A 19,580-nucleotide genomic window follows, 5' to 3' on the forward strand; every position below is an offset into this window, starting at 1 on the left:
TATATATCGGTGTATAATAATTTATTTTAATTATATTATATGCTCGTAATAATCGCCTATATAGCACATCAATAGAGCGCTTTTATCTACACAAAATACGTGGACAATTTCAGCGTGAGAAAAGAAAATGCTAAGCGATAAAACAAAAAGACGGCAGGTGATAAAATTTCTTGTGTAACGCGCTCTATGTTGCGACTCAACTTCGTTGGCGTAGCGATTTGAATCGTAGGCAGCATATGTATGAAATACGTCGTGAGAAAACACTACGTGTGACCGTCATTAATTTTTGCTATGTATTTCGGTATGCATGAAAAATGTCCGTCAAACGAGCAATGAGACAGTAGGAGTTACTGGCTTATCCCATAACTTTTTGCAGTGATAATTTTTCATATGTACACACTGACCAAGGTGTACCTTATTACTATTAAACCCGATCGACCTCGTAAGTTCAGTGTTTCTGGTTGATGTTTAAAACAGAAGCTATAGATGGTGATGACTAAAATGCAATACATTTTGTTCCGTTTGTTCTTACTTTTGTAGCCTCCACAAGATTTGTGGTATCGTTCTTGTAGCTTTGGCTAGGTACATTGAGTTTCTGAGCACCTACTAAATTATCGAACATTAATGGGTTTAATTCTATCTCGATTCTCTTAACAACCTATTTCTGGACAGTCTATAATGCAACGTAAGATTAATTGCAGGGAATTGTACGGTGTATGTACAACAATTCCAACGTTGTACTTCAGCAACTTAGCTCATTTATCTCTCATGTCTTAAGCTTATTGGTACTTTTTACTGTTTTTCATTGACAGAGAAATGCCCCTATTTTCATGCCCCACTGAATTACAATCCGTAAAGCATTAACCCAATGCTTCTTACAACAAAAATCGTCCTCGCAGATTTGATTAAATGGGTTTTAAGCTAACCGCATCATGTAAATTCTAAAGTCACTAACCCTAATTGGTTTCAGGCTAGTCGTAAACCAACCAGCTTGGTCATGTATCCTTTTGGCCTGCTGTCGGCCTATGGTTCCTGACAGATTGCGGCTCTGATTTCTTTGGGGCCGCGCCTCTGAAGTTACTTTGCTTTCCGGCACTGGGTTGTTGTGAGCTTCGGCGCTGGAGTTTCCTCGAACCCTGACTCTGGAATCTCTTAGAGTTGAAACTCTGAAGTCATATATTAATTAATCTCATTGTTTAGCCGCTCTAGGATTAAATGACTGATTAGCCTTAGCAGACATCTACCGAAAACAAGTAGCAGACATACTGAATTTGGCCAATGTACGGATTCAAGTAAAGATAAGATACTGTTGATGCGCGATGGACATTCTCTAGCTAGTACATCACGTCGGCCTGTTGTTGATGGATTTGGTGCTGCGCATCGTAATGACTTTGACTTCCAGTGGCGCTAACCTGAGAAACTGGGCTTCGGGAATCTGCTGTTTGGCCACTAATACATAAAATGAACTGCTCTCTGTTTGGCAGTAAGTCAAGTCGTCGAGAACATTCCCGGCTACCATGGCCTATTCCAAGATAAGGCTCATCAGGCAATACTGGAGGAATAAGGGCGCCATCAAGTGCGTGCTCATTTCGGCTGAGACAAAGTAACCGTTGGAGAAGATACAGTGTCCCTCGACAGATGACCTGATCGGAAAGCACGTGAACGGCAGGCAGGGCTGAGGCCAGCAGCACAGTTGAGACAAGAGTCCACACCTGGTGGCGAATATTATTGGAAAATTTTGACTTTAATTTGGAATTTTCTAATAATTAACGAAGACGGTAGTTATAGCTAGTTTTCAATGAGGACCGCTTAACAAGCATGGCGAATATTTTCATAAGTTTGTCTTATAGAGCAGAAAAACCCGTTTTGCATTATTCTGTTTACGGATGTAAGGGGTGAGTAGGGCAAGGAATTTTTGCGTTTATTGACATTAATCGGCTCACTGGTAGATTATAGGAGACTATAGGATGTCCTTTTCTTCCAACACGTCTAAAGACTGACTGAAGAAACGAAAATGGCTTTTTAAAATTATTTTTCATTGTAATAATACAACACCGCATGTTTATAATATTTTGAGTTTAGCGGGCTTCCATTTCAGCATGAGTTATTTTTTTTGGGGTGCAGACTTAGCCTACCTGAATTGAGTCCTTAACGACGAAACAAAGATTTCTTTGCATGGCCATCGAGTGATAAATGGTCAGCGCAGCAAAGGGAACTGTACTTAACGCTAACAGGATGTATTTCAACCATAGAACCTGAAATAGGTAGAAACGTGAAGATTAGCTAGAAAATTAGTTATTTATAGTTGGAATAGTTCCAAATTGTAACCGTAGTTGATACAGAAAGTCTTTTTCCCTCCAAGCAAATGTATCGCCAATAATTTAATTGTATCTACTTTTGCCATACCATTTCATCAATGCGTTGTTTCATAAATTATATAAATTATCAACTGTTATGCATTATCAAAATTAAATAAGTATCCCTTAGTGATTTTCCTTCCTTTGCATTTCCAGAGACAGAGAGAGGGACCGTATTGGCATCACTATTTGCATAAAATATACAGTTACTACACGATATCCTTATATAACTAATAAAGACTCAAAATGTTAATTCTGCTTTTTGTCAATATGGCACGGTTGCATAAACGAACCTGTACATCGAGGCTCGCTACAGTTTTTCCATCGCCTTCACGTTTCGAATTCATCGTCAGTTCGAAGAGCAGAAGAGCGCAGATAAGCATTTGCGCACAGTAAGTTCCAGCCACCATTCTACAGAAGATAAAGTGAAAATCACTTTGCTTTTAGAAAAATCACGCACATATACAGTTCTAATAGGATTGTAATTTTAGACCAAACCTCTATCTAGCGTAATTCAGCGCGTCCAGGCACTGGAATCATTCAGGTTTTGAAAATAGGCCTTTAAGAGCTGTTAAGAAAAAAGCACCTTTTTCACACGTCGATAAAGTATGAAAGTGTCACCAGTAGTGTTTCCGTAAGGGCCCAAAGTATCTCTCAGCAGCTGGCCTACGTACTTTACTAATTTGTTGATTCAAGTAGGTAAAACTAGCAGATTTGTACCAAACTGATAGTAATAATCAAATGTAGCAATGAATATTAGGTAGTCTACGATAACCAATGATAATGCAAGGGTTAAAGTGAGGCACATATAAAAAAAAATAAAGATAGAAAGTGAGACATTGACTTGTTAATGTCGAGAGGAGGGACCTGAGAGAAGGTCTAGAAACGATCGTTGGTCGTTGTACACTATTATAAGGTCAATTTCTAGTATTTGCGGATGGGTTGGTTGTAGACCCTCGTCATTTTAATTCGAGCGGATTTATTTACCAAACGGACGATATTAATAAACAATTCAATTAATGCCATATCTACGGTGATTATTACGGTTGTTAATGTTTGTTATTATTTGAAGTAGTAATGCTTGCGTTGCTCTCGGAATCGCTAAGCTGTATTTCGAATTTTACCTGGAGAACGTCTCTCCCCATTGATACGGCGGTAGACAAATCCGCGTGTGTGAATTTGATGACCATGGTTGGATGAGTGAAACGCATAAGACTGCTACCTGCAAACGGACTATGACCTATTAACCAATATAGAGAGAAGAGTTGGTGGTAGCGTTGCTCTTTATTCGACTGAATCTGATAATGAATAGATTACAGTAATAATAATCTGACCTGTAGAATACTCTGTATGCAATGTTATATCTGTAGCATCGTTTAATTGCCATTTCAAAAGTTGCCCGTTATGTATTGTTATCATATTTAATGTATTATTTACCAGTAAAAAGGTACAAATGTATATAACAATATACAACAAATATAACAATCTGATTGTGGAATAAATGGCACAGGAAAAGAAAGCAGAGTTGCTTTCTGAACTGTGCGATTTGTCAGCTATCCGGGCTGCTGACCCCTTTTAACGAAAGACTTCACGTGTTTCATTCGTTTCAATCATATATTGTTTTATTACGATCAACGGGTATATATTCACAGCTGAAGCTCTGTCTAATAGAACGAAAAAAAAAAAAATCATCATTTAGATATAAGCTACGCTCAAAGTAGGCTGTTGAAATCTATTTCATAACAAAATGACCAATCACAAAAGGCCAATATACCGCCAATCGTCTGAAGGGTTATGGAATTATCAAAATATATTTTCGTAAAGCCGTGATCTAGCTGTAACGATTTACCTGGGTTGTAGAAATCGTAGAGAGCAGAAGGCTGAGCCGTCTATTACGGCTGACGGAATTTAAAACTCCGGGCATTACCGATGCGAGGAATTTATGGGCTGTATATGATAATGAAGATAAATAAATAAATCAGTTTAAATTAGAACATAATTTATCATTGTGGATTGTTTACGTTCAAGTAAATCACAGTAAAAATAGTTTTTGATGTTGGTTAAAAAATAATCTGTGATATAGGTTAGTGAAGGGCAGGAAAGATTGCCGCCGTTCTGTTGTTAAACGACCGGCACTATTTATTTAAGTAGCCCAGGCCCAGTATGATGGACGCCGACTCAATGAAGTACACTAGAACAGAATAAAACGGCTAGATATATAGAATAAACAATATGAAACTTCCAAAGATGAAATCATTTAACAAGTTATTGGGACCGTATGGTTTTTTCATGTACATATATATATATATATATATGGAAAGAGAGAAGAGAGAGAATTTCTCATTTTTAAATAATTCACAAGATTCTGCTTTAAACGTCGTCTTTTTGGGTACTTCTAAATGATCAATAACGCAACGAATGCGTATTCTTAGTTCAGGGCTGTAACAAAAGCTCAGTTTCTGTTGTAACTGCGGATGCGCCTGTCAGAGTATCTCTGTTTCCCTTTACCAACAATAGACTACAATCCGTTATTGACTCTCTTGTCTATTTGTACCTGTCCGTCGATTTATACAGATCGATCATGATCAACGGATGAAATTGGCCTTGTCTTCCTTTATGGCTGGCTTTGCGTCTATTACACTGATATCGGTCTCGTTATTACCACCCCCCCACCCCGCCCCGCCCCCGCCGAGACAGTACGATCTGTACGGATACGTCTGCGTGTTTATGCAGCTGTTTGCTCATTAATTACCTAATTACAAAGACTCTGTAATCAGACGGTGACCGATGGGTCTTATATGTGCTTATCAACCACATAAAAATTTATATCCCTCCCCAAACGACATTTCAAGGATTTATTCCAAAGGGAGCAGCAAACACTATATATGTACACTTACCTACGATCGCAGTTAAGTTGGCTGTGTATCCAACTAACATAATAATTGTAAACATGGCTGACACCATGTTGCACGCCTCCCGCATCGCATGGGAGCCACCCTTGGCTAAATGGTCTGGCCTGACCTCCGGCGAGTTTTCCGCAATGGCGTGGTACATCAACGCACACGCCGTCACCATACCGCAAACACAGCCGTTGAGAAGGTATAGTGACTGCCAGCATCGTGACAGGAAAACGCTGTAGACCATAGAAATAAAGGGTTAGATGATATTTATGTTTTTGCAGGAAATACCTTAAAAAGCGTTTTTGGGCCCAGAATTGCTTTGTATAGCTATGCTGATAAGAGAATGGCTAGATGTAACCCCTCATGTCGCACTCCATTAGATGCTTTCCGCCCGCGGCCCCGAACGAGCAAACACAACCAGACTCATCTGCATGCTACCATTGCACATAACTCTATATATACCGGACCGGGCAAACAGCTCGTTCATCTTCATACCCAGCGCTTAGGTTACATAAAAAGTGAAAAATAGCTGTGACAACTGCCTCAAACACGCAATAGTTGTTACAAAAGCTGCTAAAGAAAACAGAACTTCGACCGCCATGAGGATTCGGCGCTAGATTCCCTGGCAATGGTGCAAAGCCGCACAAACCATAATTGATACTTCTCATAACACAATATGGACAGGCGATATAAACGTTTTTATTTGTACGAAGCGTGTAGCATTTCGCGGGTCTCGAAACAGTAGTTTCTGGTGTCCTTTAGCCAGAGGTTTGGCCGATATAGTTACCTCTATTTCAATAATGAAACAATAAATCCGGCTGTACATCCTGGATAAAATGTGTCTCTACCGCTTGTTTCGTTATTCAGCTATCTACTTATGGTGTTCTACCGGTGCAATATTTTAAGAGCTTTAGGTAACACTGGCGAGTGCTTATTTACATAACCAGGGTTTGCACGAAGTTTATACTGAAGGCTACTGTCGCCAGCGAAGCGCATAGTATAACGTAGAGATCGGCTGAAAGCGTTTCCTGGGAGAACATCACTTCCGATATCGAGCAATTTGTCGCGAACGATTGAAACGGAAGAGGTTGAAGCACGCCGTTCAGCAGCGTCGACGTGTGTCGCATCTGAAATCAGAAGAATTCGCAAACAAGTCATACATCGATCATAATTATTCATAGGAGACACACTCATCTGTCTAATATCATACAATTACTGAAGCCTTACTACGCGAATCTGCGGCTTAAGTTATTACTGTGACTGGTTACCATAGGACTGAAGGCTGGCTTGCAATAATAACGACAATTTATTGAAAACGGTAAAGGCAATCTACCCGTGTTCGTACGGTACTATCTATGCCCAGTAATCATTCCTCAACCTGGGTCTGATCAGCCAGAAACTTGCTTGTTTAGGGTAACATCTATGCTTACAAAAGTAATATACGAAATTAGATTGTTATCGATCCAGGTTGCTAAGTAAAAGCATAGGAAGACAGGTCAAAAAAGGAAAATTTCACGCTTTTGATTTCATACTACTTTTTGTTATAGGCAAAAGTAAAATAAAAAAAAAAAAACAACTTTCTATATTTCTCCTAAATGTCTTTCCTTCATTTTCGTTCAATCCTCTCAGCGCAGCGTAGGTGTCAAAGCATTCATTATATATGCCCTCGTTTTCATCACTGCACCACTACATTGATGGCCACATACAGTTATATGCTTTATTTTTTACTGCCCATTCAAACGTTCATTCAGTATTGGTTACCTATAATTCCTTCGTTATCAAATGACGCTGAGTCGCCGTAGCTGCGCTCGCCAATGTGGTAGCTATGGAGACCCATTTCGATTCGGAACTTTCTCTTTTTTCCCACCCGAACCCCGAATTCGGGCGCAGACAGCTCTACTGCTACTGCCATGTCGGGCAATGCCGCTAGCTAGCTTCTAAATGCTAGCTTCATAGTGTCGCCACGGTATTTGGCATCTCGCGCCGTAAATTCGGCTGGCCTGTAAACGGCTGTCTCTCGCACGCAGAAATACTCTTACAAGAAGTCATATTTTCTTAACTGCTTTCTTACCTACTTGCTTCTTCGGTAAAGAATGACGTGTTGTCGCCCGGGTTGCGTTCCCACTGAGCCGATTCGGGTTTGCGCAATGGCAACGAACACAGTTAATCGGCAGATTGGGTCGGTCGAACCAATGCGCTTTGTCAATTTGGACGCGCACGGGTCGAAACCGGAGTCAGACCTGACGACTGCAAGCACTAAATTCATGTCGCCGAAATTCCCCCGATGATGCCGCTATCTGATAATAATAGAGAGAACGTTGCAACAACGTTATGAAGATGTTAAAGCAGGGGACGACGACGACGACGACTCTGGTTGACTGAAAGCAACAACTGCTCGGTGACACAATTGCTATAGATACGACAGTTGAAAATCCAATTGTTATTGCGGTCTAAGTTTCCACTGAAGTTAATTACAGTTAACCCTGTGTGTATTTCGGCAAGAAGAAATATTAGATGCGGAATAGGGCGTGCGTGGCCAAAATCAATAAACTAAATACTTGTTGTAGGAAAGAGCCTATTGGTTATGCGAACGAGCCAAGCTGAACTGACAGGAAGTGACAAGGAAAAAAGTAATGTTTGCGATAGAATGCAAAGGCGAACGCGTTCGTCTTCGACGACATCTGCGCGTTATTAGCGAAACGGTTGTCTGGTGACAGTAATAGTAGGTGCGCGGATCATACCAAGTTATGATGAGAGGTGGAGAAGCAGATGTGAGGGTAAACGCGGGAAATAAACGCAAGAAATAAAAAAAAGGGCATTTTTCGTGTGAGCATTTAATAGTCGGCGAAGGACTTTGCTTCTTTTAGGTGTGAGCTATGCTAATACCCGATTTCGAAAAAGAACAAATTCGAAAAAAAGACGGTGAACGGGAATTGTCATGGTAATTATCGGTCTTGAAGCCGCTTTTCAATGTCAGATCGTATACATATGTAGTACATTCGAAAAAGAAACCTTTTAATGTTGATTCCAGGCGTTTCTATCGAATCTGGGGGGTCCGTCACCTTACTCGTATCATATTCGAGGGTGCTATCCGCACGCACATACACGGACAGATCGAATAATTTAACATAAAATACAACTACTTTATTGTACTAACGCTCCTTACCTATCATGACATTCTCACTAAGCAGATATAGTTTAACAAATGATCACAAATTAGGCGTTCGATGAACCCTACATAATAAAATCAGCCAATAATAGCCATCACTTACGGTTCGACTCCCTCCAGTGATTTGCGTTTTTCGCACACACCCACATAAAAACATAGTAGTCAGTAATAGCACACAAAAAATTTTCAATCAACAATACAAACACACAAAAAACCACATAATTCATGAATCGATCGAAAACTCACACGGATTAACAAGTCGTGTCGTGATTCATCAGCTTTCAATTCCAGGTGCCCATTGCTCTTTATCATGGATTTCGAGACGAATTTATAGTGACGCTCAAACCCGCCAAAGCATTACCACCTACTTACGACAGACCCGCGATGCGTCGGAGCCGCTTAGCGTATAACGGACGACGATGACGATGAAACACAAATAGGCGACAAACGAATGAAGCCACAATCGATGCATCAAGCCAATTTTCCCGGCTGTTCCCAACGGGTGAACAGGGATGGATAGCGCTCACATTGGATGGGGTGGGGGGTTGAAGACATCGTTTCTGCTTTACTAGAGGGTAAGAACCGTCGACTGGGTGGGAGAAATACACAACTGACGTTGTATTGATACTCCTACAGTTGTACTGATATGAATTTCAGCTGAGATGTTTAGCCATTGCTGATAAAGCTGATGCTGGGCTGAAGTCTCCGCGGTCAACCAACTAATATCATCGAAAAGTTGTGTGAGACGTGGGGAAACGTAACTCAACGTGGGAGTGGATGCCTGCCTCTTTTAACAGCCACCGCTGCTTCAGGATACTGCGCACAAAGGAATAACCAAAGTGACAATTTTCCAGTAGGACACTCAAGGAACATAGGCAATACTTTATCACGAACAGCGCAACCAGCTCGTGAAAAGACAGCCAGCTGAATTGCCATTGGAATAATCGATGAAAATGCATAGCCACTGGGACAGATTCAACGGGTGCGCTTGTCAGTTTGGCGGTTTCACTGGCTAGGTAGGCGCATATGGGTTTTTGCGTGATTGGTGCTACTGGCGGTTATGTAGCATGAAATAAATACATCGTTCATGGGCTAATTATAATTAGTTAAACTGCTAATATCGCTTAGTGTGCGATATATAGATAATGACACCCGACAGTTGACAGAATTTGAGAGCACTGGTTACGTAAGCGTGTAAAAAATGATTTGGTATAAGTTTTATTTGATGTTTTCGTCAATATATTAAGGAATATTTTCTGCAATAACATGGGATTGTCTTCTAAATGAACATCTGTAGACCACATGCATATATGATTGTCCCATAAAGGTATGCCACAGCATTACTTCTAGGCCAGGCTGTATACGGCAGGAACTGCCTCTATATGTAAATAGTTCTTGTACAGACTATACTGAGTGTATTCGTTCATATGTAGCATACATTTGTCTTTATTTATCTCGCCTTATTATTAAGGCCTCAAAAGAGAACACTATTATAGGTTTGATAAAGTCCTGTTTGAATTTTAGAATTCGCAGCATGACTATGGCAAAAGGAATCATCGCTCTATACATCGAAAAGAGTAATGATTTACACTGTAACTATTCGCATGACTTCGACGGACAACAGTTTTGTGACGGATGCAATCCTCTAACGCCAGCTGGATACTAAAAACCCATACGTATGCAACAGGAAATGCCGGCACCTGGTCGATGCCACCAATCAACCTACTCTCGACGAACCTTCGAATGAACCCCCCTGCCCGTGTGCGTACATTTGCTTTGGCTAAAATGTAAGCCAGCTTTTCGGGCAGCATGAATAAGAGACGCACTATGCCCCTGTGGTACGCTAACCTGTACTCTATCGCTAGCGGAAGCTTGTACTGTATTCTACTGAATATGCGTAGACGAACACAAAACCACAGAACAACAGATGCTCGAAGATTATTTAATGAGACGCCAGCAAGGAACGGGCAGGTGATCGGGCGTCTTCGGAGTCGTCTCACGCAGGTGTATTAATATAACAGGTAAAACGCGAACGTATTAATGGAAGTACTAGGAGGGACTTCTTTCTGCATTAGACGACTGTTCGCGACGAGCTCCTTTGCGCAGTCCCGCAAAAAAGTTCGACTGATTGATATTGAACACGAATTAACGTATGTTAAATAACAACGTACATCTCAGCAGGTAATGATGATCAATGCGGGTGTTGCGTAACAGTTGAAATAAAAGAAAGTCACATCTATGAATTATCTTTAATGGAGTTCTACGGCGGCTTGATTCCAAGAGATTTTCCAGCCTTAACGGTATAAACATTTTTGTCTATAGCTCTTTAGCAATATTTTACGACTTCGAAGAGTCTCAGGTATGAAGCGACGTCAACGGCTTAGTTAAAGTAAGTTCCAGCATCTTAGTTGGAATCAAAAGATCTAGACGCGAAAAGAAAACTTTATACGATCTAGTTAACGCCTTCACGACTATCGGCTCGACGAAGACAAATCATGCTTCGTTATTTTTATTAAGTGTCTAATTATTTTACTAAGGAAATAAGAACGGCAATTGAAAGCTCTAATAATTACAACCAGTCCAATTTTGTATCAGCTAATCCAACGGTCTGCACTAGATCCTAGATTCCCGGCTGTTTTTGCCGTCTCATTATTAACAGTTGAACGATCTCCCAACACCGTGAATTGTCAGCCAGCAGTTTGCTTGTTCCAACCCGGCTTCGGGGTAAATATTGCAGAAGGACGTCTTTTCTAGGAGGTACCGAATGAAGCCCATCTTTTGCGTTTTTACATTCTATCCCCCCCCCCCCCCCACACACACACACATCGTTGTCCATCAAGTCTGGTTCATTGGTAACAACCAAGAGGAAATCCCTTCCGCGGATCGTAAAGCTTCTTAGTCGTCTTTGTCTTTTGCTTTTTCTGATCCAAAGTCCGTCATATCGTCTAGTCCGTCTTTAACTCTAAATAGGTAAGCGGTCCACTCATCTATCGGGTTTCCATTGTTCCACACGAAGCAATAACAATTTCAACAGACCATCGAATGCTCCTGCAACTGTATATACATATGTGCTACGGCAGAGTTGTGTCGGTTTGAGTGATTGTTCCCCTGTCGCTATAGACTGGACGATACCGTATTAGATTTGATAGATTGTCTTGTCAGCGATTTCGAAGGCTATTTTGAGGTAGCCACACTAACAAATGGGAAGACGTGAAGAAATAAAAAACGAACAAACAGGATCTAAAGCCAAACCAATCTGGGGAAAAGGACGATGACAGTGCCGTGACAGCTGATTGATTTGTCAAGCTGGCTCGTGGCGTATTTTGTTTGAGCTGAGCGGGAGGCAGAAATAGTGGCCAAGTGAGGATATCATGATGTGATATTTTAGTGAACTTTGTATGATTGAAAATCAACCCCAAGTATTTTTAGCAAAGTGATAATATTATATAATTATGATAAATGTACGGTATTGTGGATATGGTATATATTCTGTAAATTTAGTCATTGAATATACAGGGATATACACAGAAGCCGTGTCTTTGTTAAATGGACATAGTCTGAAGAAATGCTCAACTAAGGTAGTATCAGACGAAAAAACATGGCTAAACATCTGTTTGGTACATAAGATGGTGACAAAATAGATTGCTGGAATATATTCGGCAAAGATTTGGGAATGCTACAGGCAACATGCATTCAACAAAATGAAAAACAGTCTGGAATGTGCTTTTTACTATGCATTTGTTAAACTAATTTCCCCACTTATATTTTTAAGTCTGAAAAAAATGTTCCAAAAACAAGCTGCATTTTGAATGGGGTTACAAGCCATTATAAATTATTGTTGCTAAAATATTCGACATAGTTTGACGTGTAAATCTAACACTGCAGGCTTGAGGCCTGATGACGTCAGGACGCTTGAGAGGCGAAGACTGTACGGACGCTGTCGTTTCAGTCATTCGCGAAGACCAGCTGTCGGTGGTCTTCATCGGTGTGACTCACCATGGAGAACCACAGCTCTGTAGTTTTCAGTGTTAGCACTACTTTTGAAAGCGCTTTGCCGACAAATGGCACAGGCATTGGCTCATCAAGATCACACACTGACATGGTAGCTGTCTCTGTCGACTGAGTGAAGCCGGTCGCTGATCGCATCGTCGTACATCGTACCTAGGTGGCGACCTAACCTATAAACAAAGTAGATACAGAGGCCTCTGCTGCCGTTGACGACTCGTCGACGGCATACAGGTTCTGAGCACGCTATGTCCGAACCAAGCTGCAACTGTCCATGTAAGCTTAGTTAAGAAGCACATATACGCTTCCTTCCTGATCTTCAGATGACCAGCGTAGTCGTCCTTAGCACAATGGTAAAAACGAGTCAAGTTTAGAGCGGAACTTTCTGCGCATGTTTGAAGCTCAAATACACATTATTAACAGTCAGTAAAAATAGAAATGATTGTAGGTTCTTGTAAGCTATATATATTGTGCTTGCGGATAAGAAATAGCTTCGGAGCGATTGCTGTTAAAAATATAACGACGTTGGGCTGGGAACGATACAAAAACAGAAGTGAACTCTTCTCAGCAAAGGGCAAATCACTCGGAACCCTCTTAGATAGTTTGGTAGTTTATATTACTTACTAGCCGAACTACCTTCTGAATAACAACATACATTCAGGCCGTGGATCGGTGGCAGAATATAAAGGACAGTAATACAAAGAAATGTATCAGGATAGCACGTGATTCGGCGAAATGCTCATTGAATGGCGACAAACGCGGTTAGCTTTAAACGCGTTTGAGATTCGTGTTATAAGGCACAAGTCTATAAATTACTCACAACTACCTACATTTTCATCAAGAAATATTATGCTATTTGTGTTAATTGCTAATAAGAATTCAGTCTATTGTGCTATGCGCGCTCGCCGACAGAAATGCTCTTCAAAAAAAAAACCAAATCACCTTGGCCGAACAAAAGACAAGACGCTCTTCTTTGAAAAAAAATTATAATAGAAAAAAAAAACACTGTTCTGAAGAAAGAATTAGTCTTCACATGATCTTCATACTGTCTAGACAAGCATCATGCGTTACAATCAGTCTCGGAATGATATAGATTTTGGAAACGTATATGATAACATCATTGTTTTCTAGAAAGCGAGTGCCAACAAAATACACATTGCTTAATCTAAGTGAAAATGTGTCTCAGGGTTCACGGTCTTTTGGCCTAGCTTCGCTGTGTTTAGTCAAACTCCGTTCCAACTGACTGCCCGACAGGACTAACCCTCGCGTGTACCCCATGACAAACTCTTGCGATAGTCCCTAAGTGGGTTAGACAACGCTATAGAGGGACGCCATCTTTTTTTTCGATTGGCCACTCACAACAGCCATCTCGAACCGCGATGCGGAGCGATCGACATCAGCACTCCACTGTCACACGTACGCATGTGAGTACAGTCGCATTGATGGCAACAAGGCGAATTTTCCCCCATGAGAAAGGCGCGCGAACGGGGTTCCCACGACAACGAGACTCAGCTGACGGGAGTTTCCCCCCAACCAGCGAGAAACTGAGAACGAGAACATATCCCCCCGCTAGATAACCCTGTCTCTCCACGGTCCAGTCAAATGTGGAAGGACAAGGGAGTATACTGAGCATGTTAAACAGGAGGCGTAGATTTGAATACTTGACAAAACTAAGTTCGCTCTCGTAGACTAACAGTGCTTTCGTTCCCATGTATAGGTAACGTGGTTGATTGATAGTATAAGTATTACGCGTACGTCTATCGATCGTGTGCAAAACCCAACAACTAAAATACGAACAGAAATAAAATAATCTTGCTAACAATAATAGGTTGTAGTACCCTGTCCATTGATTAACGTTCTTTCATCGTAATTTATTTATTACCTTCTATACTTACTAAAATTGTCCGTACATACACCGTTAATCACTATTCCATATTTAATTCTGTTTAGAGACATACTGAAAGACAGTATTTGACATAGAACTCAAAAAGCAGAAAAAAAAAATCTATTTCGTTAATTAATCGTAAGAATGTGGGAAACTCTTAGAATAAATATCCGATAAACCATCAATTTCACGGAAACTTCCGCTGACAACAAAGTAAACGACCTGTCAAGCAATACCGCACCTACAGATTTATTCCCATTACGAAGCGTATAAATCTAGACTTACCCACACTTGTACCTAGAAACTGTACGTATTCAACGGAAGTGCGCGCCATATTTGGCCATAACGATGTTACGATAGTAAGATGTTACGCGGCAGAGGCAGGTGTTCAGGAGCAACTGGACCTTATCAGAGCTTTCTACGGTGAAATTTGTCTGCCCCGGAGCGCAACAGACAGCCTATTGACTTTATACGGTTTCTGCACTAGTTTTTTTCTTCTTTTAGTTGCTCCGAGCCATGCTGCGGCTTCATAGTGAGCGCTCTATGCCATCTGCTCGTATCTATCTGAACAATAGCCATCAGTCGACATCACTCGGACCGAGGTACTCTACCGAGGTCTAAGGTTTTTTTAGCCAGTTCGCCTAGCTCCACAAATTCTCGCGATTGTTGCTTACATTGCGTAGAAGCTATGCACTCCCGTCGGCACAGCCTATGTCTCCCTATCGACGGGGCGCAGGACCCGCAGCCCGGATTATTTACACATTTACCATATATACAGTGGATAATAATCCCGGGCTAGGGGTCGCCCGCTCTGTTGATAGAATATACATATATGTATACAGAGAGAGCCGTGGAGCGTGCGAGCTATCGTGGTTATGTCACTTGAATTTGATCGAGGGAACGCAGCTGTAGTGGGAAAGTCTATTCGTTGTCATGATGACACACAGTGAAAGAGCTGCTGCTCAAGGGAACTTAAGACTTTAAAGTTGTGTTTACATCAGGATGCGCTATATGGATCCTGTTCTACCCGGCAGCTAATAGCCAACTGGATATATTACGGGACGATTAAATTGGGACCAAGTAACTTTAATCTCTTTGTTGTGTAGATGACTAGGAGGTAGATATCGTATGTAAAAATCGTGATAAGGGAACGTGTTTCGCCTGTTGGGAATGAGCAAATAAAAGTAAGAAAATAATGTATGCCTTACCTAACATCCTGCATTATTTGCGCCACGATGCATAGTATACTGCTGTTAAGGCAAATATTTAGTCACTTATAATACAAAATACGAACACATTGTACTGCAGTAGTATTTACAGAGCATGATGAGGCCAAGGCTACTTGAAGCTCCTATTGATTCGGACCTGTTGTTAGTTAAATTGCTTGGACCTTTTGAGAGTTCAGACATTAGTTGTGCGGTTGGGCCTTCCCGATGTACATTAGGCTCATGTCATGACAAGTCCCTGGTCAGGGTTGCTGTAGTGGAATAGCTGCGCAATGTGGCTTCTTTTCCACTGTATACCCAAATTATTGTTTCGACTTCAAATTCATACAATTTTTCTTGTATACATGTACAGCCCTCTTCGTTAACATTTCCTTGTCGGTGGGAAAAAACTTTGTGCTCCTATAAACTAAGTAGTTTGAATATATATATATATATATATATATATATATAGAAGAGAGAGAGAGAGAGAGAGAGAGAGAGAGCTTCCCCTTTCGTCAGAGCGACTTTTTTTTACTTCAGCTATTCTCTAGCCATCTCCCGGTTCATTGTGTTGCTGCTACTATATGTGCAACGATCCATAAAACTTCCTCAAGCTATGCCGGCCCCTCTCGGGCCGGCCTAGCCTCTGCCAGCATCGTTCAAGGGTGCTCAATAGTTTAGAGCTCGGCCACTAGTGTGCTGACTGTTGTACGCTCCAGGCGTAGCTCACGCTATGCATGCGACGAAAACGACTACGAAGCGGAATGCCATAGGTTAAGGCTGTTGCCGCTTATATCTATGACGATTCGGTTTGGCGGCACATCACCATCGGCACGACGGCACGCGCCACCTCGATGCAGCGAACCCGTCTGGGTGAAAGCAGAGAGTCGAGGCGATGATCGCATAGAAAGCCGCTCCCCCCTTATAGACGAAGTGTTTGTACGCGCATGGTTCTAACCCTCAGTTCATTTCTCGAACGCTGGCAGCCAGACGGTCGCTGACTCTCGAGCTATGGTCTCGCGCGCGTTGTTGGGCCGGACTTGTGACGCCGTAAGCAACCGCCACAGGCCGGGATCGGCAAAATTCGTGCGTGAGCCACTGAGTAACACCAGACAGGGGGTGACTCTGGTTAGGTAGAGATCGGCGCGGATCGAGTCTGACTGGATGCAGCCGGCTGCCTGTTTAAAATAGATAGAAGGAAAGCTGATAATGGTGGTGATGCCGTTGATGTCGCGCGTTAGTGCTAGTCGCTCGTGGCCATCTGGCGAATAAGCGGCATAACAGCAACGCCGTTGCCAAACGATGAATACGCAACAGTGTCTTCGATATGGACCGTACTGTCTTCTTTATTAGCTGTGCTGGGAGAAATAAAGTGCTTGAAACGCAGGTCGTAACCATGTCTACAATCAGAATGACGAAAACGGTAAAGACTGAGCACATGAAGATGTGCAGAGCGTTTGGTGTCGCGTGCTCGCGTTAATAATGCTAAATAATCGCACACTATAGAACGTTAATTCGGCGATGCTACAGTATTCAGAGCAGATGCAGAAACATTGAATTAACGCTCATACGGTACGTTATTTATTTAATTACGGTACGCGTTAGTTGACAAAATGCGACAGTCCTCAAGAACCCGCTCGAATTCGCATCAATAGCGTATGATGCAGACCTTCGCGTTCACGAAAACATGTTCGTGCACTGCACGAGTTAAAGAGTTTGTTTAGAAACTTAAACATGACGGAGCCAGGTCTTTCATAGGTAGGAGACTTAAAGCGTTCAAACACAGTTCATGTCACGTATACGAAAATTGCACAGGGGGCTTATTCGCAAAATACAAATGAAATTCGGAACGTTGCTGCCTTTGGCAACATATTTAACTCGCGCGAGCGTAGTTAAATCGAAGAAATTTTTGGGCCTTGTAATTCGTACATATGTAATATACTAGATATTTAGCCGGCTTCCGATATATATATATATATATATAGTACTTCTGAACACTGATAGTATTCAAATGCATCTTCAATTCTACTAGAAAGCGAGTTAGGCTTTCACCAAGAGAAACCTGCCACCGACTTAAATTCGGTAGGCTCTGTCCCTACGTAAAACGTGAAAGGTGAACGTTATTGATCATCAATGCCATTCTCTGAGAGACCGGAACAGCATGTCTAGTTAATTAGGCTGATCGCCGAATAGGTTCAGCTTTTCAATTTCGATCCTCACTGGTTAACTCACATAGCTGTTGAGCGTTCAAACATTAAGTAAGTAACTACTTTTTGTCATACCGAAACGCGACGTTTGTCTGCGTTAAATTTACGAGTAAAGCTTACTATGTCTGAGTGTGCGATAGACTCTCGTACAATTTGCTTTTCCTCACATCGAGAACTTGTCACACATACAAAGAATTTAATAAGAGTGATTATTAAATAGACTACGAACCTTTTATGTAACCTGTCGTTGTTCCAGCAGTGGGCAGTCACATTCGGTTATAACTTGGGATCACGAAATCAACCAAGTATTCCAAAACAACTTAGTTTTTTCCAACTCGACAGTGACAACTGTGATGAAACAATAGATGAGCTTCTAAAATTTTCCGATGATCGTTAGCTCCTATCTCATATAGCCATTCCTGCGGTTCGTTACGCTATTTTTCGCTCTGTTACATACAGGGTTACTTCGCAAATCATCAGCTTCACCTCTCTACCAAGTATATTTCGTAGAGGATTTATTTTTGCTTTCGAGTTTCGCTTCGTTTTAAGCTTTTTCTTAAGTGTCTGAGCTGAGTAAATCCTATCTTCACATAGCAAGCGATTCAAAGGCTTCACTGAAATCTCACAAGGTAGAGATGCTAATTTTTCGAAAATCGCATCTAGTGTACAGTGTACAGACACGCGCCTCCGCAGCCGAAATTGCCACAGACGCGAACGAGTTTCACACAAACAGTGAGGCTGCTTCGCTGTGTCATTACACGTCCCGTAGTTCGGTCGAACTATCTCACTATAGTCTTGTGCTAGACAAACAAACGTGGAGCAAAAAAAAACTCTTCGCCCGATCCCCGCATAAAGCAGGAATGTATACCAACGCCTGCTGCGCGAGTTAGATGAGAGCCGTTCGCTCACCGATAGTACAGTCGCTGCAACGGAGCTGCTGGTACTAAAAGCGTCTGAAAATTGCCGGTATCTAACCCGTAGTTGGGTTTTGGCAGAGCAACACAGCCTGGCGCCTTATGGGAAGAGTCAGGATGGTGAAGCGGAGAGGGCAGTCGTGGGAGAGGGAATCTCGCTGTCCCAGTTGGGAGATGTTTGGCAGAGATTTAGTAGGTAGCTGACCCTGTGAATATTTGATGGCGACAGGCGGAGGTGAAAAGCTCCAACTGGGCCGAAATGCAGTGAAGTCCGAATAGAGAGTTCAGGATGTAGAGAGGGGAATGAATTATAATAAACACTGTAACAGGCTTGCGATAGAATAGGTTTGATATAGCGAAAATATAAATGTTGCCGACGTCATGAAGTTTTTATAATAAGAGGGGCCATCGATTAAAAAGATGAATGCGGAAACGGTCAGGAGATGACGGCAGTGTGAGTTTTGACGTCTGATATTGCTATCGGGCGTTGCTTAGGATCGCTAAAGGCCTTGTCCACTATGAAACAGAGTGTGTTTAAGCTCAATCTAGGTTCAAGATCACTTCTATAAGTTTAGAAAGCGGAGACATCACCATTACTGGAATAAACTTATATGCATCTTGGGCGTTTATTGCTTGAATGTTCGGCATAGCTAGATTTAGTCTCGAACTATCTTGGATAATATATAGTAAGAAAAGTTCCTAACCTCGCGCTAGAGATTTTTCTATTTTCTCAATTTGTTCATATGAGCTAGAAGACTAAATACACAGATTTTTGTACTGATATGAGTTCTATGGTATACATTGTGGTACCATTGACGATCTGAAGGATATTCTAAATTTTTCTATATTTCACGTTCCGTATTTTCGTTAGGCATAGCTTCAGACGGCTGGCTGTAATCAATACAAAATCAAGCGCTTCCAAATTCAGTTTTGATCCA

The 19,580-nt window shown here is 41.6% G+C and overlaps 1 protein-coding gene across 4 annotated transcripts; it reads right to left on the reverse strand.

The window, feature by feature from the left end:
- Positions 1-6: 6 nt before the first annotated feature.
- LOC111244064 (uncharacterized) lies at positions 7-18,714 on the reverse strand. Of its 4 annotated transcripts, XM_086980490.1 has the most exons (9): positions 17,958-18,714; positions 7,329-7,554; positions 6,197-6,384; positions 5,255-5,490; positions 4,207-4,304; positions 3,482-3,597; positions 2,651-2,768; positions 2,136-2,255; positions 7-1,712 (listed from the first exon to the last, which is right to left on the reverse strand). In XM_086980490.1, exons 3-9 carry the CDS (start codon positions 6,382-6,384, stop codon positions 1,335-1,337), a joined length of 1,254 nt encoding a protein of 417 aa, XP_086836616.1. In that variant the 5' UTR covers positions 7,329-7,554; positions 17,958-18,714; the 3' UTR covers positions 7-1,334. The 4 variants fall into 4 exon arrangements, with proteins under 4 accessions (XP_086836616.1, XP_086836615.1, XP_022646383.1 ...); XM_086980489.1 differs by lacking the exon at positions 7,329-7,554; XM_022790648.2 differs by lacking the exon at positions 7,329-7,554 and having other exon boundaries at positions 3,482-3,579; positions 17,958-18,713.
- Between the last annotated feature and the right edge of the window lie 866 nt (positions 18,715-19,580).

This window comes from Varroa destructor, unplaced genomic scaffold (genome assembly GCF_002443255.2).
Source record: "Varroa destructor unplaced genomic scaffold, Vdes_3.0 BEIS01000002.1, whole genome shotgun sequence".
Classification (NCBI taxonomy): Eukaryota; Metazoa; Arthropoda; class Arachnida; order Mesostigmata; family Varroidae; genus Varroa; species Varroa destructor.